The sequence below is a fragment of the Taudactylus pleione genome, unplaced genomic scaffold (assembly GCF_031769625.1).
Source record: "Taudactylus pleione unplaced genomic scaffold, aTauple2 ptg000080l, whole genome shotgun sequence".
In the NCBI taxonomy this organism is placed as follows: domain Eukaryota; kingdom Metazoa; phylum Chordata; class Amphibia; order Anura; family Myobatrachidae; genus Taudactylus; species Taudactylus pleione.
In genome coordinates, this window is record NW_028284482.1 from 1,297,944 (window position 1) to 1,320,998 (window position 23,055).

General features: G+C 45.9%; 1 protein-coding gene across 4 annotated transcripts in view; it reads right to left on the reverse strand.

The window, feature by feature from the left end:
• EP300 (EP300 lysine acetyltransferase) overlaps positions 1–23,055 on the reverse strand; it is a 147,925-nt gene that overhangs the window by 18,039 nt on the left and 106,831 nt on the right. For 2 of the 4 annotated variants that reach the window (XM_088468008.1, XM_088468007.1), the window contains exons 20-24: positions 17,209–17,289; positions 16,476–16,532; positions 15,666–15,743; positions 5,655–5,722; positions 5,422–5,572 (exon numbers count right to left, since the gene is read on the reverse strand). In XM_088468008.1, coding sequence (XP_088324134.1) covers positions 5,422–5,572; positions 5,655–5,722; positions 15,666–15,743; positions 16,476–16,532; positions 17,209–17,289 — 435 coding nt within the window. Of the gene's footprint in view, positions 1–5,421; positions 5,573–5,654; positions 5,723–15,665; positions 15,744–16,475; positions 16,533–17,208; positions 17,320–23,055 lie in introns of all 4 variants that reach the window. The other 2 variants (XM_088468006.1, XM_088468005.1) reach the window with 1 other exon arrangement.

Here is a 23,055-nt window from a genome sequence, read left to right on the forward strand (position 1 = left end):
CTAGTGCAATTGAGCAGTCCAATTCACAGATTAGCAAGGCGCGAATCACATTCAAGGAAGGCTGGTCCCCCACCAAAACTGTAACCACAATAGGTTGATTGATACGAAAAGATGAAACCACCTTTGGTAAAAAAAAAAAAAGCAGAGCGAGTACGAAGCTCTGCGTGATCCTCATGGAAACTCAGGTAAGGGGAGCGAAATGAAGCGTCAAGCTCCGAAACTCTCCTAGCCAAAGCCAAGGCCAACAGAAGCACAATCTTCCAGGACAGGTACTTCAAATCTACAGTCTCCAAAGGCTCATAAACAGACTGGAGAAAAAAAAAAAAAGTATCATGTTGAGGTCCCAAGGAGCTGGTCGGGGGAACAAAATTAGGTTGAAGACTGAGAACCCCCTGCAAATCCATCTGTACGTCAGGAAACAAGGCCAACCTGCGTTGAAAAAAAAATGGACAGGGCAGAGACCTGGACCTTCAAAGATACCAAGCGAAGGCCCACATACAAGCCTGACTGTAGAAACCGCAAGAGATGGCCCAGGTGAAAAGACTAGGTAGGAAAACCCAGTCTTTCACACCATGCCACGTAGGATTTCCAAATCCGATGATAGTGAAGTCAGTTTCCTAGCCCGAACCATGGTAGGAATAACCGCTCGTGGAATGCCCTTGCGTCTCAACAGTGCGGTTTCAACAGCCATGCCGTCAAACGCAGCCGCTGTGAGGCGGGGTAGAAGAGGAGGTCTGGTCAGAGAAGCAGTGGCCAGGGATAGCCTGTGAGGAGAATCCGCAGGTCTGAGTATCAGGTCTAGCACAGCCACCAGAATGACAGTGGCCCTCTCCATCTTGATGCTCTTGAGCACCTGAGGGAGAAGGGGAAAATGCGGAAACAGGCAAACTGGAACTGCCACTGAGCTGTAAGTGTGTCCACTGCCACTGCAGCTGTATCCCAAGTGCAATAATGAGGAAGTTGATGTTTGTGTCTGGACGCCATGAGATCGCAAAGTCTTCATACTAGAAACAGATTTGAAGAGCACGAACCACATCCAGAGTATGCAAAGATGGATCCGAAGTGCCTGATAACACCACGGGGAAAGCTGACCACAATCTCTCGATATATAGTGAAACTCGAGACCACCTTAAGCAAGGAATTCAAAGTTGGTGCGAAGGACCACACGGTCCTTGTGAAAAACAAGAAAGACCTATGCAACAAGGCCAATAATTTAGAGACCGGCCAGGCCGAAGAGATTGCCAGCAAGAAAATGGTCTTCCACGTGAAGAATCGCAGGTCCACTGAGTCCAGCGGTTCAAAAGGAGGCTTCTGAAGAACTAAAACCAAGTCCCAAGGAGGGCTGAATGTGCAAAACGCCCTGTAGTAGAGTCTGGATCGCAGGAATGACCACAAGTTTCTTTTGAAAGACTACTGAAACCTGGACCTTCACTGAACTGAGTCGAAGAACACAATTCCAGTACCTTCAATTCTGAAGGGCAGACAGAAGCATGGAAAGCCAGAAAACCGAAGGAGAAAACGCCTGTTTCGCACCAAAGGATATAAGCTTTCCAAATCCTATGGTATATCCTAGCCGATGACAGCTTCCGGGCCTTCAGCATGGTCTTTACCATGGAATCCTCTCTCCCTCTGTACGGCTGTCTCAAAACTCACCCCTTCAAGGGCAGAGATTGTAAATCTTGGTAATCCTGAGAAAGTCAGTTGCAGTGGTAGCTGCCAAGGGGGCGCTACAGACATTCAAAGAAGATCCGTGCACCAGGAGTGACGAGGAAAACAGAGCCCTACCAGGATTGCCAGAACACGTTCCTCCCGTAGCTTGCAAAGGACTGAGGAATGAAAGCCATGGGATACCATTCTGAAGTTCCCGGGAGCAGACATGACACTTATGAGGTAGGTCGTTGGATCCCTGGTGCAAGAACCATACTTGTTGATGTTGTAGTTCTGCCTTGAGGCCATCAAGCCGATCTCTGGGTGTCCCCACCGTTTCACCAGAAGCTGAAAGATCGTTGGATGAAGAGACCACTCCCCTGAGTAGACATCCTGGCAGCTGAGATAATCTGCCTTCCAGTGACCTGAGCACTTCATTCCTCCCTGGTGATGTAAGCGATCGCCGTCGCACTGTCTGATTAGATCCTGACAGGGAGATCCTGAAGAAGGTGAAAAGCTTGTACCAGAGATAAATAGACTGCTCCGAGTTCGAGAATATTGATGGGAACACGTGCCTACCAAGATGACCAACGACCCCAAAAGGTCGTGTGAAGGGTTATTTGTGCCCTATCCGTGGAGGCTAGCACCTGTGGTAAGTACAGTCCATGATGAGATTTGAAAAAGACGGCCCTTGTCCAAGTGAGCTCTGATCAACCACCACAGAAGGGACTGTCTTGTCTTGGGAGCAGATGGATGAACTGTGAGGATACCTGAAAAGGAGAGCCGTTCAATTTGGACAACTAGTCCCTCTGAAAACACTGGGTGTGAAACTGAGCAAACTCCACCATGTCGAAGGTCAACACCATTTTGCCGAGAACTTTCATGTAGAAATAGTTTGAATCCCTTGTCTGTTGGAGAAGCAGTTGTACAAGTGATTGAACTCCTGATTGAACTTCTGGCCATAAGAAGGTCGTCGTCCAAGTAGGGAAAAACTGACACCTTGTTGTCGAAGGACATAGGCCATGATGGACATCACTTTAGCTTGGAACTGCAAATGTTCACTTAACACAGCAAAACGGTGAAGGGACTGATGAGCCTACCAAATTGGCATGTGTAAATAAGCATCCTTGATATCCAAGGATGCCATGAAGTCACCGGGTTCCAAGGATTGAACAACTGATCAGACGGATTACATCTTGAATGTGGGAACCCGAAGATGGAGATTGAGGGATTTGAGATTCAAAAATGGGACAGAAAGATCAGTCTGGCTTTGGAAAGCGGAAGAGGTTTGAGTAAAAACCATGGTCTTTGTTAAAGATTAGGTACAGGCACGATGACTTCTGACGTTAACAAGGAAAAGAACGGACCCCTGAAGAGCGGCTGCTTTTGACGGATCAGAGGAAAGACCAGGAACAAAAAAAAACGATGGGGAGGTGGAACCCGAAGAGCAAGAGTGTATCCCCTGGATCCAATGTTGAGATTGTTGAAAGAAGCCACTGGTTGCTGAACTTGAGCAGACGGATGGAAAGAGACAGCGTGTCCCCTCGGTTGGGCAAATCTTGGCCTTTCCAGCCGACAAAGGGACCGAAAGGAAGGCTACGTTTTTGGCTATTGGGAGGGCAAAAAAGTGGTCTTGGATGCTGCTGCTGGGACAATGATCTCCAATTCAGGGACAAACACAGTGTCACACTTGAGACTCCAGTGCCTTTTAAGGTTTTTGCATCTGCCTGCCATGTGCGGAACCACAAAGTACGACGGGAAGTGATGGCAGAAGATAAACCACCTCAAATCAATAGCCGCTTCACCAAAGTACCTGGACGTCAATCTAAGGTTCTGCACGTGTCGTACCACTATGATCCCAGGCCTCAGACAATAAATCTTCTAGTTGCGCAGAAGAGGAGAAAATAATTCCTTTTTCCTTTGCACTTGAAAAGAGAGGACACCAGTTTGGCGATACCCTCAGGATCCTTAATCTGAAGGACCGCTTTAACCACTCTGATTAAAGTTTCCGTATTAATAGGAATGTCAGAAACCTCTTCAACCACTGAGGATTCTTCAAAATCAGATTCCAGCGGGCAGGCTTACTCACCTACAGAGGAAGAGTCAGAACCATAAAAATAATCCTGCACCTCTGGGACAGATAAATGGCACTTATGAGTGTGTGCGAATGTCGGATCGAACATCCGGAGAAGGAAGGATGAAACCTGTACTGACCCCTTGTACAGACTGTGATAAACTAGAAACACAAGCAGGCTCCTTGGAGAGTGGCTGGGCTCTATTACTGGGAGCAGCTGCAGGAGCTTGTCTATGCAGAGACAGCGCTCACATCTAGCATTAGATAGGGCATTTGGTCAAGCTGGTTCAGATGGGGGATGAACCTGAGGGACTATCCCCCATGAGTCTCTGCAAAACATGCTTCACAGAAACCATTGCTGTCTGGAGCCCCACTCAAGCTTTTTTGGCAGCGTTTGCATCTATTGCCAGAAGATGTGACAGCAGCCTTAGAGCTCATGGTGACAAAACGTATAAAAAATAAGCCACCACACAGTAAAAAAAACAACACACAAATGTCTAATGGATGCCCCACAGAATTTGTGAGGAAGCCAGTCACTATTGTGTTACAGTAGGGAGAAAGCAAACACACAGAAAATGTACACAGAATTGTTAAGAGTACACACTAAACTATAGCGGCACAGGAGCAGGTTGTGAGGTACAGGCAGGAGGATTTGCCCAAACCACTTAACTGCAGAGGCGCTGGTGCCTCTGAAGGAGATGGCCGCTCAATGTGGGGAGGAGGAGAAATTAGCTCTTCGAAGGCCAGTCCAGCAGTGAAGAACGCCAAGAGAAGAGGGGTTAAGCAACGGGAGAGCTCCCTCCCCAAGGCTGACCTCCCAGGTGCCTAGCAATAGCTGCGTTCTGTTTGGCCCGATAGGAGCCGCAGACTCTATCCCCGGCGGTCCAATGAGGGCAAGGCGAGCCATGCAGTCGCCTACACCTATGACAAGCAAGATTGCATCCAACCAGGTAGCAGGAACCCCTCTTACCTTAGCCCTGCCGCCCGGTCCTGACAACTGTCTCCGGCGGCAGTACTGGGACCCCGATGCAGCTCCGCAGAGAAGCAGGCTTGCGGCTGTACACGGAAGAGCCGTGTAAAGGTAGTTTTAACTTTAGCTGCTGAACAGCTCTATAAAAGTGTGCAGACTCTTGAGGCACTAAAGAAAAACGGTCAGGAGGCAGGGGTATAGAGGGGGAGGAGCCTGTGCAGGAAGCTCTATTAACTTTTAAGTGCCCAGAATCCCTCCACACCTGCTATACCCGCCCATTGTCTTCAGAGTTCCCCATAGGAAGGTAGAGAAATGAATATGGCACAAGTTCCCCGAGACTGTAAAGTTTCCCAAACTAGACATGCAGAAACTGGAGGTAGAGTTGTAGAGCTGCATCCCATAAATTCTACTGTGGGAACTGATTGCCAGAATAGAGGTGCCAACATTTAATCTACATTCAATTTGTAGCACAAACCCTTAAAAAAAAAAAAAAAAAGAAAAAAAAGAAAAAAAGGAAATAAAAAATTTATTTGATTTATGCTGGAATCAGGTTTCAAACCAAGGAACACATTCCATAAGAGTATATTGTTGGACATCCCTACTTCAAAGTAGATGCCATTGTTTATGTGCACATTGGTCTATTCAGTGTGAGAAGTTATACAAACAGCCATAACATGAAAATTCCTCTAAAAACAGAAATTTTTTGTGAAAATCATTGCTCAATACTTACTTGGCTTTCATACCAGGTTTGACTTCCACCGTTTTATCAGATGTGTGAACTACACGTACTATCACCTCTCCAGCTTCAGAATTGCCCTGTCTGCGCAAGAAGTCATTGACACGGTTCTCCAAAAAGGTGCCTAACCTTGTAGTTGGGAGACCTGTGGGAAAAGTCATTAGAACATGAAATGCCTGCACTGCAAACTGCCAGTCTAGACACTAACTCTTCCCCAAATCACTTACGTTTAGCAGAAAACTTGTTCTCTTTTCTGGTCCTACCAGTCTTCTTTAGGCAGCCATCACACACAAAACTGCAGTTAAAGAATATGAATTAGATAAGAGCTGAAGAGGAGCATGCAATTTAGTGACTGTATTGTAAATAAAATTGAAGTTTGGCTTACATTTTTTTGATTCAGATTATGATTTTGGAATAGGATCTGCTATAGTCTAATATCCCAAATACATTTTCTACCCAAGTAAAATTAGCCTTTAAAAATCATTCAAAGTAAAATGAAGTCTGAGCTCCTCCCCCTTTGCATCCCCTAGCTAAGAAGTCATCAGTTATTTCTCTAACTTGGAAGAAAGTTGTCCCCTTGTTGCCTTTTGTACTTTTCAAAGTCCTCCAACAATAGATAACCAAATCAAACAAAGCAGCTGCAACTGGAGGAAGCACTCTGAAGATGTTGACTGCAAATTTTTCATCCAAAATCAGCATCTCTGGATGCAAAACCATTTAACTTGTAGAGCTTTGTAAATGTATGGACAGAGGACAAGGCAGCTGTCAGGCAACAACTTGATGTGCCATTGAATACACAGGTGGACGGAAGACCTCTGCAGAGATGTTTATCCATGCTGTCTGGATAGCTTCCCACAGGTCCCCGATATATGTAGGTGCATGATATTGGGTGCGAATGGACCTCTCCACCACGTCCCATAAATGCATGACAGGGTTCATGTTGGGTGAACGTGGTGGCCACACCATTCTATGGAACTGCCCAGAAATTGGATGCAAAACAGTTCCCTGGCTATAGGTTACAGCACCCAAGGGACACTTACATTCTATGGAACACAAATGCCTTATCCAATATATTGCTGTGAAATTATTGAAGCAATCAATCTGCCAATTATTTGTTTTGTTGCAGGTTAACCCTTCTTTTGCACATTGTATAGGACTAATTAGGCCTCTGATTTACAGATGCTGGCAGTTATCTGTAAATCATATAATATATATATAATTATATATATATATATATATATATATATATATATATATATATATATATATATATATATATAATTATACACACACACACACACACACACACACACAGGTTGAGTCTCCCATATCCAAAATGCTTGGGCCCAGGAGGTATTTTGGAGAATGGAATATTCTGTATTTTGGAATATTTGCATATCATAATATCATCTCTTGGGAATGGGCCCAATATCTTAACAGGGCATGCCCTGATGACTATGTAATAAACAGCATCGAAACGTTGAAATTATACCTGCTGACTTATTGTCTATCTATTTGAGTGCCTCCGTTCTTCTGAAGTTTGTATATACATCTCCAGAGCAGAGCCCGGCAATCACCAGTCCATAAACTTCAACAGACTTCAGTGCCCTCCCACAAGTAATACACAGTCTATAGAGGCGGCACTCAGAGACTTTAGTATAAAGTGAAACAAGATCCACTTTGGGGTTACTTTATTGTGACATACAGGTCGACGTTTCGGGGGACCGTATCCCCTTTCTCAAATTTTGGGAGAGTTATTTATCTTAGCCACCAGATGGCAGCATTGTCCTGTGCTATTTTGTGTGGATTACAGTTTACTGGGGTAGATACGCTCTACAGTAAAATTTTCAATGTTTTTAGTACACAATACTTTTACATTCTAGTCTAACACATGCAGTGTTTCGATATGGTCTATTTAAGATTTTTATATACTATGCCTTTTTAACATAGTATTTTGATATCACTTACGAATGTACTTTTTTATTGGTTTTGTTTATATAAAGAAGGTTTTTAACAATGTATTATTCTTTTACAATGAACAGAGTTTTTTTTAAATAATCCTTTATCACAACTTTTTTTTCCTCTGCGGTCAGCCATAAACGTGCTTTCCACTGTCTGATTTCACATTGATGTTATTGTATTTCAGGTTGCTATGGTACCTGCTGCCGGATGACACAACGTCACTTCCGGGTTCGCGCATTTTGCATTTTCAGTTGGGGATGAGCGGTTCTGACGTAGCCTGGCACACCTGTCTTGGGGTATGTGGGTGAGTGTTTCACTTATTTAAACATCACATCTGATAAGAATGAATTTGTTAGGATGTGCAGGCTCGGATTTACTCGGTTCTTATCGCCACTTTACCGCAAATTCGGATTATATTGACTATCCAAAACACATGATAGGCGATAGCCAATAAAATGCCGTTTAAAGATCCGAGTAAATCCGAACCCGCTCACCCTATATATACACGCACACACCTACATATATACACACACATAGACACAGTACCCATTGTGCACTGGGGTGAGGGTGGGGGCTACTTTTTAAACTATATATATATATATATATATATATATATATATATATATATAAAGTCTGTGCAGTTTTGATGAAAAAAAAAAAAAAAAAAAAAGAATAGTCAGTTAAGTGGTTAAATGAAGTCTGGGCCCAGGTCAGTTCTCCAATGGAGATATGGAAAAACAAGACTTAAGGGCACCACACCTGTGCAGGTTCTTTACCAAAACAATTAAAAAGGGAAACACGGGTTATTTTCCTCTTAACACCATAGGCCGATTTACAAGCTAAGCATATTATTGCAAAAGTCGCCAAACTAAAAAAGGCTCTAGTACTGGCTTCAATGAAACACCCTATATTACTTCCTTAAAAGTAGGCGAAAAGGAGTCATGGCCACTGTGGCTTCAATGTCCTCTTAACAAAGGGATAAAAAGCCCTCCAAGAGGAGATTCAGTTATAGACATGAGCTCCACCACCTTTTAACAGATCTATTGCTTATTTAGTGAAAGAAAAAACAAGAGATATGGTAAGAACTTACCTTTGTTATCTCTGTTTCTACGAAGTCCATAGGGTCCACAGGGTTGACCTTGGGGTATAGCTGGATCTGGATCCACGGGCACCACGCAGTTAAAGCTTTGCTGCTCCCAGGATGCACTTGGGTCCGTCCTCCTCTATACCCCGCCCCGGCCAACGGCACCTCAGTTGGTAAGCAGCTAAGGCCGGAGGAGGAGACTAAACAGAGAGAAGGAAGACTGGAACACACAGGAAACCATACTCACAGAAATGGGAGACGGAAAACCGGTGACCAGCCACACAGCCCATTTGAAGCCAGGTGCGTCAGGGCGGGCGCCCTTTGGACCCTATGGACTTCGTAGAAACAGAGATAACAAAGGTAAGTTCTTACCATATCTCTTGTTTTCTACTTCAGGGTCCATAGGGGGTCCACAGGGTTGACCTTGGGGATGTCCCAAAGCAGTTCAACTAAGGGTGGGGACGCTCCTGTGCTGAAAGGAGTACCCGGCGCCCAAAGGATGCATCCTGAGAGGCGAAGGTGTCAAACGCATAAAACCTCAAAAACGTCTGAATTGAAGACCAAGTAGCCGCCTTACACAGCTGAACAGCGGAGGCGCCACGTCTAGCAGCCCAAGAGGGACCCACAGAACGAGTGGAATGAGCCTTAACAGAGGCTGGCACAGGTAAACCCTCCTGCGCATAAGCCTCACAAATAACTGAACGAAGCCAACGGGCTAACGTTTGCTTGTTGGCAGGCCAACCCCTCTTGTGAAAACCGAAGAGGACAAACAAAGAATCCGACTTCCTAACCGAAGCAGTCCGGTCCACATAGATTCTAAGTGCCCGGACCACATCCAAGGAAGCCTCACCAGCAGAAAGATCAGGTGACTGAAAAGCTGGCACAACAAGTTCCTGATTAATGTGGAACTTTGAAACCACTTTGGGCAAAAACTCAGGACGCGTGCGGAGCACTGCCCTGTCCTGGTGAAAAATCAGAAAAGGAGGGCGACAGGAAAGCGCCCCCAATTCTGAAACCCTCCTGGCCGAAGCAATTGCCAGGAGAAAAATGGTCTTAAACGTCAGCCACTTGAGCTCCACCGACTCAAGCGGCTCAAAAGGAGGACCCTGCAAGACCCTCAGTACCACCGTCAAGTCCCACGGAGCCACCGGAGGCACGAAGGGAGGCTGGATCCTGAGAACACCTTGGAAAAAGGTGTAAACATCTGGCAGTGTAGCAATCCGTCGCTGAAACCACACAGACAAAGCAGACACATGAACCTTCAGAGAGGCCAGGCGTAAGCCGAGGTCCAAACCCGATTGAAGAAATTCCAAGATTCTGGAAACCCGGAACACCTGCGGATCATAGTTTCTGGATTCACACCACTGAAAATAAGTGCGCCACACCCTGTGGTAAATCCGCGCGGAAGCAGGCTTGCGTGCCCTAAGCATGGTACCAATCACTGAACTGGAGAAACCCCTAGACCTCAAGACGGCTGTCTCAAGAGCCACGCCGTCAAAGACAGCCGACCCAGATCCGGGTAAAGGCAGGGCCCCTGAGACAACAGGTCCCGACGCTGAGGAAGAAGGTACGGAGCGTCGATGGAGAGGCACCTCAGATCGGAGTACCAAGGACGTCTGGGCCACGCCGGAGCCACCAGCACGAGCGTGCCGCCGTCCTGCTTGAATTTCCGCAGAACCCGAGGAAGTAAGGATATCGGAGGAAACAGATACGCCAGGTGAAACGTCCATTTCACCGACAGAGCGTCTACCAGACAGGCGCCTGCGTCTCTTGTCCTTGACCCGTAAACGGGCAACTTGTGATTGTGACGGGAGGCCATCAAGTCCAGCTCCGGCAGCCCCCACCTGTCCACGAGTAGCTGAAACACCTCTGGGTGAAGCGACCATTCCCCGGGATGCACATCGTGACGGCTGAGGAAGTCCGCCTCCCAATTGAGGACTCCGGGAATGAAGACTGCCGAGATCGCTGGAACGTGACACTCCGCCCAAGCAAGAATGCGAGACACCTCCGACATTGCTGCCCGACTGCGAGTTCCCCCTTGGTGGTTGATGTACGCCACCGTGGTGGCGTTGTCGGACTGCACCTGAACCGCCCTTCCGTGAAGAGCGGGGCCGGACGACTGCAGGGCCCTGTACACAGCCCGCAGTTCCAGGATGTTGATGGGGAGAAGTGCTTCTTCCGCGGACCAACGACCCTGAAGCGATAATGAGCCGGTCACTGCCCCCCAACCCCGAAGACTGGCATCCGTCGTGAGCAGGACCCAGTCCGGGATCCAAAAGGGGCGCCCCTCGACCAGATGCACCGTCTGAAGCCACCAAGCCAAAGACTGCCGAACCTCCGCGGACAACACCAGCATCTGAGAGCGGATCCGGTGAGGTAACCCGTTCCATTCCGATAGAATCAGCCCCTGCAGGGGCCGGGAATGGAACTGGGCAAATTCCACCATGTCGAATGTCGACACCATGGACCCCAGAACTCTCATAGCTGAATGGACCGACAGGCGGCAACTGCTCAGGAAACTGTGTATCCGCAGCTGCAGGGAGGAGACCTTCTCTGGAGTCAGGAAAATCCGCTGCTGACGAGAATCCAGCAGGGCTCCCAAATGAACCATCCGCTGTGATGGAATCAGGGAGGACTTCTTCCAGTTTATCAACCACCCGTGTGCTTGAAGACAAGCAATGGTCAGGTGGAGATGTCGAAGAAGCACCTCCGGGGAGCTCGCCAGCAGCAGAAGATCGTCCAGGTACGGCAACAGACGTAGACCCTGACCCCGAAGGTGGGCAGCCATAACCGCCATCACCTTGGTGAACACCCTCGGAGCCGTGGAAAGGCCAAAAGGCAACGCCCGAAATTGGTAGTGATGGTTCAGGATAGCAAACCTCAGATACCGCTGATGTGCCGGTGCTATGGGCACATGGAGATAGGCGTCCTGGATATCGAGGGAGACCATATAATCCCCGGGTTCCATCGCCAGAATGATGGAACGTAACGTTTCCATCCTGAACCTGGGAACTCTGAGGTATCTGTTCAGAGACTTCAAATTCAGGATAGGGCGATGAGAACCATTGGGTTTCTGTACCAGAAACAGAGTAGAATAGTACCCCGTCCCGCGCTGAGACTGCGGAACGGGAACAATGACCCCTGCTTGTAGCAAGGATTCTATAGCTACCTGAATCTGACCAGCTTTGGTCTTGTCCAGAGAAGGACTCGTACAGAAAAACTGGTGGGGCGGCCTGAACCGAAAAGACAGGGCGTACCCCTGAGAGACTACTTCTCGAACCCAGGCATCCGTGGTGGTATTGTGCCAACACTGGGCGAATTGGAGAAGTCGGCCTCCCACTCTGGGGTCCCCCAGAGAGAGGCCCGTCCCATCAGGCAGCAGGCTTATCCTCCTGCTTGGAAGAAGGGCGCCGAGCACTCCATGCCTGCTTCTTGGGCTTGGGTGCGGCCTTGGTCGCCGAATGTCTCGGGAAGGACTGGCCCTTGGCCTTACCCTGAACCCGAAAGGCAGAGCTCCTCACTTTAGCCGGCGCAGAGGCCGAAGGGAGAAAAGCCGACTTGGACTTAGCCAAAGTATCCACTATTCTGTCCAAATCCAGACCAAATAGTAGATCACCATTAAAAGGCAAGGCCTCCAGACCCTTTTTTGAATCTGCATCAGCCCTCCAGGACCTCAGCCACAGGGAGCGCCGAGCAGACACCGCTGCCGCCGACACCCTAGAAGTGAGCAGGCTGGCATCCAAAGACGCTTCCCCAATATAGGAAGCTGCATCCCGCATCTGTCCCACTAACGCTCTCTGGATATCCGGAGCCTCATCAGGAAAGGTATCCTCCAAGGCATTGGCCCATGCCTCAATGGCTTTAGCCACCCAGGAGATAGCCATGGACGGGCGAGCCACCGCCCCGGAAAGAGAATAAATGGACTTTAAACAAGTCTCCACCTTCCTGTCCGTGGGATCCTTCAAAGAGGAGATAGACGGCAATGGCAGCGTCGCGCTTTTGATCAAGCGGGTAACGTGGGAATCCACCGCCGGCGGAGTTTCCCATTTCCTGCAATGAGCTTCAGGAAAAGGATAGTTCGCCGCCAACCTCTTCTGTGGATGGAACCTCTTACTAGGTAATTGCCAGGCCGCCGCCATATGATCAGATAATTGATCAGACAGGGGGAACACAGTTGAGGTCACCTTGGTCTTTTTAAAATTAGGAAACTTCGACCTAGGAGCCGGCGCATCATCCTCAACATGTAGGATAGCCCGCACCGCCCTAACTAAGGCTGGAACATTAATGGAGGACTTAGCTTCCACCTCCTGCCCCATGACATCAGAGTCAGAGTCCTCATGGATTTCTCCATCATCTGAGGACACTTCCGAGTCCGACAACTGCGCAGCTAGTGAACTCACAACCGGACGTTTAGACACCCTTGGTGGCACATCACCTTGCAACATGGACTGAAACGCCGAGGATGAAGCCGCCAGACTCTGTACGGAGCTGGATAGAACATCCACCCAAGGCGGAGGAGTCGTCGGAGCAAAACTCTGCAAAGGCACTACAGACTGACGCGTCCCTGGGGAAGACTGCACATACACAGGCAGTCCCGAGTAAGGACCCACAGTCTGGGCCCCGGGGGAAGACCGCAACATTTGTGGAACCCTCGGGGAATGGGGGATGGTGGGCTGCGGTAACGCCCTAGAAGGGACCGCTGATGGGACCGATAACCGGTCCGCAATAGACGCCAGCACCTGTGAAAACATCGCCCAAGGAGGGTCCTGTGATACAGGGGGGTTGGAGGGGCCCGGTACCAGCTGGCACCGCCCGCACAGACCATCCTGAGATAAGTCCTCCCCATCAACTCCAGCAGCACAGCGTCTGCAGGAAAATAGCACAGGAGCCACAGAGCGCTCAGTCTCCTCATCAGACATGATACCGTACATCACAAGAAACAGGTATCACCAGAGGAATTACGGTTTTAACACCCGCGCACTCACCAGTATGCGACACAACAGCCCAGATATGGTACTGTGTAGCACACAACAGTATGTGACTGACCCCACAAATACGTGTTTTATATAAGTGAGGGTCTCAGAAAAACGCCCTTCCCCCACACACCTGCCGGGCCGTAGGAGAAGGAAAGGGATAGTTATAAGCTGACAGTAAGGAGAATAAGTCACAGACAGGCAGCACTAGCAATAGTCACATACAATGCAGAAAAGTTATACTCACTGCACCTTCCGCTACAATCAACCGCCCAGATTCAGTGTCTGGGAGGGCTATAGCGCTGTGTACACTGTCCTTTAGCAGGGGAGAGGTACACAGGGGGACCGGTCCACTTGATACCGCCTGGGAGTCTGCGATGTGCCAGTAAAGATGGCCGCCGGAGACCTCAGAGGAGGAGTGGCCGAGAGATAAGAGCAGCTCAGCGACGCCAGACTCCTAGTTGAAAGGCGCGCTGAGCTGAGGGGAGGAGCCGCTAGACAGGGAAGGCTGCCTCCCCTGGCTAGCAATTAACCCCCGGGTTGCCGGTCCCGCTACCAGCCTGATACCCTGGTGGTCTAGCGTACACGCGGGGTATTCCTCAATTGAGGGGGAGCCCGCCGCCGCCGCTAGCGCCTCCGGTCTGTCCCCAGAGACCGGAGGCTCCTGACTGCATTGAAGTATCCGCGGGCCGCCGCAGGCGGCGACTCGCGGCTTACCTGATCCCCGTCGCGTCCGGCAGCAGTCAAGGGAGTCCCCAGAGCCCGGCTAGTACAGGCTCTGGGGTCCCGCCGCGATCCCCAGAGCTGTACTGGCGTCGCGGCGCCAGCGGGGAGAAGGAGCGGCAGCGTGGACGTCCTAAAGGACAGTCTGATGCTGCCGCTCTAACAGTGTAAAAAAAGTAGAAAAAAAAAATAAAAAATTTCTCTTTTAAAATAAAGCTTAGGGGCTGCTCCTGCAGCCCCACTGCGACAGGGTGACCCGACTCCGGCCGGGCACCAACTAAAACTGAGGTGCCTGTGGCCGGGGCGGGGTATAGAGGAGGACGGACCCAAGTGCATCCTGGGAGCAGCAAAGCTTTAACTGCGTGGTGCCCGTGGATCCAGATCCAGCTATACCCCAAGGTCAACCCTGTGGACCCCCTATGGACCCTGAAGTAGAAAAAAAAAAAACACATAAAAACTTATACTGGAGATAAGAAAAATTAAATACTTTGACTGCCGCTCACAAGACCCATATTACTGTCAACTAAGGCTCTACTGAGTTCTAGTCCCATGGAAGACAACTCTGCAAAGCTCTTCTGACTCCACTACAGGGAAGAGGAGTCTGCATAGAAGTAGCAGCAACACTGGTTGTGAAACCAACAGATGTGTCCTCAAGGACTGTGGCTTCAGTTGCGCCAAACAGTCGCTCCAGGTGTGCCAGGGCCCGGGCCATGCGTCTTTCTAGCTCAAAATGTGCGTTTTTTTCACATATATAAAACTGTAAGCAACAAACTACGTTTCTAGATTACAGTGATGAATTTAATGTGCAACGGAGTCTGAATCTGTATACAAAGCGCTACTATGCAGCTGCTTTTTCTCAAATCAGGTTCCATTGTGCATCACCTGTGACTTTGTACATGTTTAAAACAAATACTTGTGTGGTTAAAGTCACAGCCCAGCCTCAATGTTTAAGAAAAAGACGCAAAATTTAAAGAAAAAGATGGTACACTGCACCTCCTGGAGTGGCTTAGTCAAGCTAGAGGTCTTTCGCAGTATGGCGTAGAGACACTAGGTGTATGAGGACACATCTGTAGATGCAATAGAAGTGACCAGTTTCCCTCTCGAATGAAAGTAGCTTTAAGGTGTGCCAATATAGCCCAATGTTTTGCAATATAAGCTGACAGTCACACATAGGTCAGAGCAGAGCTGAGAAAGGAGAGTGAAAGTAATGAATGAAGACAAACAATATATAAGAGTAATAATGAACAATACCAGCTTGCCCTAAGCAGCATCACAGGAAAATGCTCTATTTCTTTGGCTCCTAGAAAAAGTTGATGACATTCCCAGCTAGGGGATTATAGAGGGGGAAGACGTTTAGACAATCAGATTTTCTTTAAGTACCGAGCTCCTCTGTACCCCATTCAAACTTGTCAGCTCTGCTAAACGCCATGGGCTGACCTTTAAACCAGGTGAAGAGCACGTGAAGGAATTGCACATGAAAGGAAAAAAGTACTCACCCTGTTGGCCAGATGGTTTCATTGTGCAGTACACAAATTTGGTGCATTTTCCGACCACAGTCCAAGCACTCCACATACCTAAAATGATGCTCATAATTATACTCTGGCTTCACAAGACATATTTCCAAATCTTATGTTAGTTTCTCATACCAATATATGGTTCTTGATTTGTTTGTAACAACAAATTTAATATTAGTCAACAAAAGGCTAATGGTGCATACACACGGTCAGATTTGTCAGATGAACGATGTACAAATGAACGATTTGAATAATTTCATCAACGAATGATTGAACGAATTCTGACAGTATTAAAATGAATGAAATCGTTAAAATCTGACTGCAAACATCACATTTCAGAGATCGTTATCCGACATGCGGGAATGCGTATCGTTTCTTCGGTGCATGCCCCACATGTCAGATATGAACGATTTTTACAATCGTTATCGTTCATATCCGACACAAAAGCTGACAGTGTGTATGCAGCATTACTGCAGCATGATAATGACTATGACAGAGGTTCCCAATCACGGTCCTCAAGGCTCCCAAACAGTTCATGTTTTAGAGATATCCTTAATTGAGCACAGGTGACTTAATTAGTACTTCAATCAATTTGATTTAATCACCTGTGCTCAACTATGGATATCTCTAAAACCTGAGCTGTTGGGGAGCCGTCAGGACCACGTTTGGGAACCTCTGGACTATGTAGTAAACATGGCAATTTCAAACATGTTCTATTTATAAAATTGCAATGAACCAAATTTAGTTGAACACCTACAATTAAAATATTGGTAAAGTAATGAAATGACGTACTGTTCAGGATCCAGAGTGTCATTCTTTCGTTTAGAAAACTGCTCTTTGCTTATTGTCCTGAAATAAATTAACCAAAAGCCACATCAGTAAATTTACATTTAGGCAAGGAGTACAAAAGACAAACACAGACCAAGAGAATTAAAATTACCCAATGTGATAAAATGTTTGACTTCGCAAACTTAATTGGTATTTGAATGAGCATTAATAGACTAATATGGGAAGGGAGGTGAGGGGATGAAGAGGGGTATAAACTAACTTTTAAACAAACCTAATATTCTTGTGACTGGGCTGCAAGTGAGGTGTCCTTTTAGATGATGCTGCACAATACAGACTGACAGTCACAATATGTTCAAAGTAATTAAGTATGAGACATACTGCATACATTGCAGTATTAATGTCTTACAATATGTATTATCGTATGTTATAACAAATGTCACACAAACACCTTTTGCTAGATTCATAATTTGCATTAGCAAACGATAATCTTGTTTTTAAGCGTTACTTCTCATGAGTTTTTGCTTCTAGGGTGGTTAATAGGACTCATCATTTAGACAGTCCAATGATTTGAGCTTATTTTGGGTTTACCAATTATTAACTTTCATTGCTAATAAATCACAAATTCAAAACCAAATGATAAAGTTTCTAATCACAGGTGTTCAGTCTAACGAGTTCATTTGTATATGCAACTGTAAACATATTTACAAACATATTAAAAAAGTAAAATGCTACTCACGTTTGTGGTTGGGTGGGATCGTCACCTAGAGACACACTCTCTCCTTGGATCTCGTTGAAGCACTTTTCACAGAAGTGGTACCTATCAGCAAGAAGGCCATATTTGGGTGAACTGTGTGTTCACGCAACCACAGCGGAACCACGCGAGACGGGAAGCCATCAGTCAGAAGACGTTGCGGGAGAGACACAGGGTGTGCGCAGGAGGCCAAATCACGAACCCGGGTAATTTTGATTTTTTTTTTTTTTTTTTTATTTAAATGTGTTTTTTTTGTTTGTTTTGATTGTATTGCAATCAATCAAAGTCACCGCAGGTACAAGCAAGGGTAGGGAAGGGTAAGAAATGAACATAGAACAGAGAGAAAAAAAAAGCAGGGTTGGGGTGGGCATAACAAACAGAAGCCAGACAAGACAGACAGACACAAAGCAGAAAGCCAATGCAAAGCACAGATTAGCAAAGGATTCTCTTGAAATGGGATTACAAGCAGCAAAATCATTACAGCAAATCAAAGGGAAGATTAAACAAAAACTAATAAAAACAACAAGGTTCAGAGACAGGGGTAAAGTTTGTCATCCTGCTCCGCTTACAGAGAGAAGCTCCTTCTTTTAGCAAAACGTGAATGGTTTTACTATAGTTTACTTTAGTGTAACACATACAAATGGGGTAAGTTTCCGAAAACGTGTTCATGTGTTCTATCGGTGGCTCTTAACACCACTGTGAGTCTTATTCCTTTTTGGCTGTAGGGGATTTGTAAACAAAAATTAAATTACAATGTGCCAAAAAAATGTAATGCATACTCAATAGTGAAGCTGCATATGGTTAAATATAAGACCATTTAATTGCTCGCAATGATATAAAATGGACCATACTAAAACACATAAATGAGCATGCTTTGTCTCTGAGATGACACACTAAGGTGGTGGACATACTAGGGTGCTCAAAATATGGCCTTGCTCAAGACAGAAAAATAATGAATAAATCTCTCTCTTAATAAAGACCCCAAACATGCAATTAGGAGCACTTATAAAAGCTTGTGTTTAACAGTCCCTGGATGACAGCGGAGCAAAAAAACAAACAGAACACATGGGATAGGTCATTTTATGATGCTAGCAATGTTGCACTGCCAAAGCAATGTCTCTTGAAAGAACACAAAGCTGTGAAAAGCCACAAATTCAATCTGGCCTCATCCATCCACACACAATAAATAGGATATAGTTGTATGTCATAACATTTACTAAAAGCAGATTTCTTCACCATGAGGTATAGTAGCACTCCTACCACAGTAATACTGACCAATTATACTATAAACATGAAAACTACTCAATTACATACATGTTTACACATACATTATAGGTCAACAATAACCTCAAACATGTTTGGGGAGAAATCCAAACACTTGTATCAATACTTAAATATATTTAAGTTAAAACTGACTTTATATTCATTAGGCAAGTGTCTTTAAACTCAAAAGGGGGAAATTCAATTGTTTTACCCGGCGCCTGTTACTAGTGTGCGCCCAACTGAGCAATTCAATTGTTGCTCCATTCGGGTGCAATTGCCACAGGAGGACACATTTCTTCTGTCACTTTCCGGAGGTGGCAAGCAGAAATGTGCAAAAAGTTTGTGCTTTCGGCGCCCTAACCAAGACATCCTGGCTATGTACAAAGGGGAGCTCATCGCAACCGCTGTCCCTGCGAGTTATATCCCCGGCATTTAGGAGAAATCTTTCACAGAAGTGAAAGACTTCCCTGGGGTAAGCTGACACTGCGCATGTGCACAGTATCAGCTTCTGGAACTGGCCGGGGGCTGCGGCGGAGAGATCGAAAGATCTCTCTCCTGCCCCTGGAACCCCCTATAGGCTTACAGTAGTTTACACCATCTGAAGATGGTGTAAACTACCGGGGCTAAACTCTGAAAAGCTTTGCTTTTTGGAGTTTAGAACATAGGGGTCAGATCATAGTCCCCATTGTTAATAACCGGGGCTGCAATCTGCAGCGCTAATTAGCACTTTCCTGCAGATTTCTGCGAAATCTCCTGCATTGTGCTTTTAGTACATACAGATATGTCCATATACATCTATCCTTCATGTGCTACAAGTCGTGCCACACAACGTGGGAGCTCTGAGCGCCTCGGTAGCGTGTACCTGCATGTGAAATGCTATGTTGCAGCGTCAGCGGCTGTAACACTAACATAGCATGCAGATACACCTGTAGACACACAGAGAACATAGGCATGCTGCATATTTTAACCAGCAGAAGCTGCTTGTGCGTCCTATTCGCATCACTGTGTGAATAAGACGCATTTGAAGGTAAAAAGTCGCACGAAAGACGCTTGGCACTACCAAGTCACGCCACGGCGTGATTAGAAGGGCTGTTCAACGCGCAAGGAGACTAGATGTATGAGGACACATCTGTAGGTGTAGTTTCTGCTACATTTTATGTAAATATCGGATTGATACACAGGCCCCGTAGAGAGAGAGAAAAAAAATTATATTTATATATATATATATATATATATATATATATATATATATATATATATATATATATATAAATAAAGTTGAAGATGATGGCACTCACCAGTATAAATGCAGCTTATTTATTCAAATAAAAAAAATCATAGGCTTACATACAGGCAGCGACGTTTCGGTCCCCTAACGGACCTTTTTCAAGCAATCAAGCCTTCACTTGCATAGTGGCAACCGAGTATAGCTCCCCTTAGGGTAAGATCCTACTTACCTGGCGCCCACCTGGCCCTTAAATGCTGTCCTCATGGTGCTCTTGCCGCTCACAGACCGCGTGCGTTCCACCCGGTGGAACGCATCACCCGGAAGCCACTTCACTTCCGGTCATGTGATAGCAAACGACGCTGGATTAATCCATACGCGGTGGAACGCATCACCCGGAAGTCACACTGCTTCCGATCAGGTGATCAGCGTACATAGGGGCAAGTCGGATTACATGTAGTTCACAGGCTACAACATAGGGCAGCTACTAGCCACGCCCACAAGGCTATCCAATTGCTAACAACTAGGGCAGAATATCAATAAAAAACGCCCATGGAGGCATACATAATACATAGTGTATCGTACATAATCAGGATAAATATCAAAAAATAGCTATAAAGAACAGCAATTCCAGGGATAAGCGGGCGTCAGGACCCTTGTAGTACATATCAAGTATCTAATAGACAATAAACAAGTAATACAATTTAAACAACAAACTAACATTTATAGATATAAAAGGATTTAACTATGTGAAGGAAAAAACCTACACATATAAAATACATTTAGTGGAGTACTGTATTAGCCCAAAAAAAATCAATTAAAGAAAAACAATTGTTTCAAGAACTATTAAAGAAATTCCTTGGAGAATTTTATCATATAACAGCTATTACGGGATCAATAATATAGCCTATAATATCAATGTGGTAAATAGGAACGAAGAGCATTATGCTCATTCAGTCCCCTAGGTGAGATCGTATCCAGTCTATATAGCCAACATGCTTCCAGTCTGTGTAGCATAAGTTCACGATCACCTCCTCTTGGATGAGGAGGGACCCAATCAACATCTCAGGGCTGATAGCTGGTGATTGTTTCTCTGCCAGTGTCTAGCTACTGGTTTATCAGATGTCCCTGATGCAATAGCTGTACGTATCGAGCTTCTATGGTTCGCCATCCGCTCTCTAAAGTTTTGGGTAGTAAGGCCCACATATGCAAGTCCACATGGACATGTGATCATATAAATGACGTGGTCCAATGTGCAATAGAGGTTGTGCAGGATTTTAATCGGTTTGCCACTATGTGGGTGTGGAAATGTCGCACCCGTCACCATCGAGCGACATGTCACACAATTAGGGCATCTGAAACAACCCTTCCTAGTTGACTTCAACCAGTTACCACTAGGTGCATCATCAGGCTGGCTAAGCGGTCGCATCAACAGTTGTTTTAATATATTCAATATAGGATCTGATGCCAATATAGGCCAGTTCTGTCTAATCGATTTGTTTATCTGAGTCATTAGAAGAGCAGAAAAACCACAGAAACAAAAAATAAAGTAAGGATATATTATAATTTCACTCTCTAATAGAGATTATTAACACACAATGATAAATCTCCAAAGCATTAGCGCTAGGGCCTGTAAGCACATCAGATATACCCTCATATAGACCTAGATAAATATGCAACCAGGATATAGAGTACACTGCAGGTATTCTCACAAGGGCATCCAGGCAAACACACACATAGAAAACAGATATTATAGACTCATATAGTTAGATCAAAATAATACATATAAATCGCACAGATCTATATTATGATACAGGGTTAGAGGAAAGATCCTAAATACAGTACTCCACTAGAAAAATTAAAAAGGACTAGTGATAACCTATCAGCCCTGAGATGTTGATTGGTTGATTGGGTCCCTACTTGTTTATTGTCTATTAGATACTTGATATGTACTACAAGGGTCCTGACGCCCGCTTATCCCTGGAATTGCTGTTCTCTATAGCTATTTTTTGATATTTATCCTGATTATGTACGATACACTATGTATTATGTATGCCTCCATGGGCGTTTTTTATTGATATTCTGCCCTAGTTGTTGTTAGCAATTGGATAGCCTTGTGGGCGTGGCTAGTAGCTGCCCTATGTTGTAGCCTGTGAACTACATGTAATCCGACTTGCCCCTATGTACGCTGATCACCTGATCGGAAGCAGTGTGACTTCCGGGTGATGCGTTCCACCGCATATGGATTAATCCAACGTTGTTTGCTGGATATCACATGACTGGAAGTGAAGTGGCTTCCGGGTGATGCGTTCCACCGGGTGGAACGCACGCGGTCTGTGAGCGGCAAGAGCACCATGAGGACAGCAGTTAAGGGCCAGGCGGGCGCCAGGTAAGTAGGATCTTACCCTAAGGGGAGCTGTACTCGGTTGCCACTATGCAAGTGAAGGCTTGATTGCTTGAAAAAGGTCCGTTTGGGGACCGAAACATCGCTGCCTGTATGTAAGCCTATGATTGATTTATTGGAATAAATAAGCTGCATTTATACTGGTGAGTGCCATCTTCTTTAACTTTATATATCTGCTGATGAACCCTGGACCCAGGAGGAACAGCTGGTGTGCACCCCATCGCTGCACTGGTGTTTGATGCGAGTGCTGGACAGTGGACTTATATATATATATATATATATATATATATATATATACCGTGCAAAAATTTTAGGCAGGTGTGGAAAATAGTTTATTTTTATCAATTAACAAAATGCAAAGTGAACGAACAGAAGAGACATGTAAATCAAAACAATATTTGGTGTGACCACCCTTTGCCTTCAAAACAGAATCTATTTTTCTAGGTACACTTGCACAAAGTCAGGGATTCAGTAAATTATAGTCAGGTGTATGGTTAACCAATTATACCAAACAGGTGATAATGATCATTTTCATATGTAGGTTGAAACAGCCATTAACTGAAACAGAAAACTGTGTAGGAGGCTTAAAACTGGGTGAGGAACAGCCAAGCTCTGCTACAAAGGTGAGGTTGTGGAACAGGTTATACACCATGGCAAGACTGAGCACAGCAACAAGACACAAGGTAGTTATATTGCATCAGCAACATCTGTTCCAGGCGAAGATTTCAAAGCAGACTGGGGTTTCAAGATGTGCTGTTCAAGTTCTTTTGAAGAAGCACAAAGAAACAGGCAACGTTGAGGACCGTAGATGCAGTGGTCGGCCAAGGAAACAGTGCATCAGATGAAAGACATCATGCTTACTTCCCTTAGAAATCGGAAGATGTCCAGTAGTGCCATTAGCTCAAAACTGGCAGAAACCAGTGGGACCCAGGTACACCCA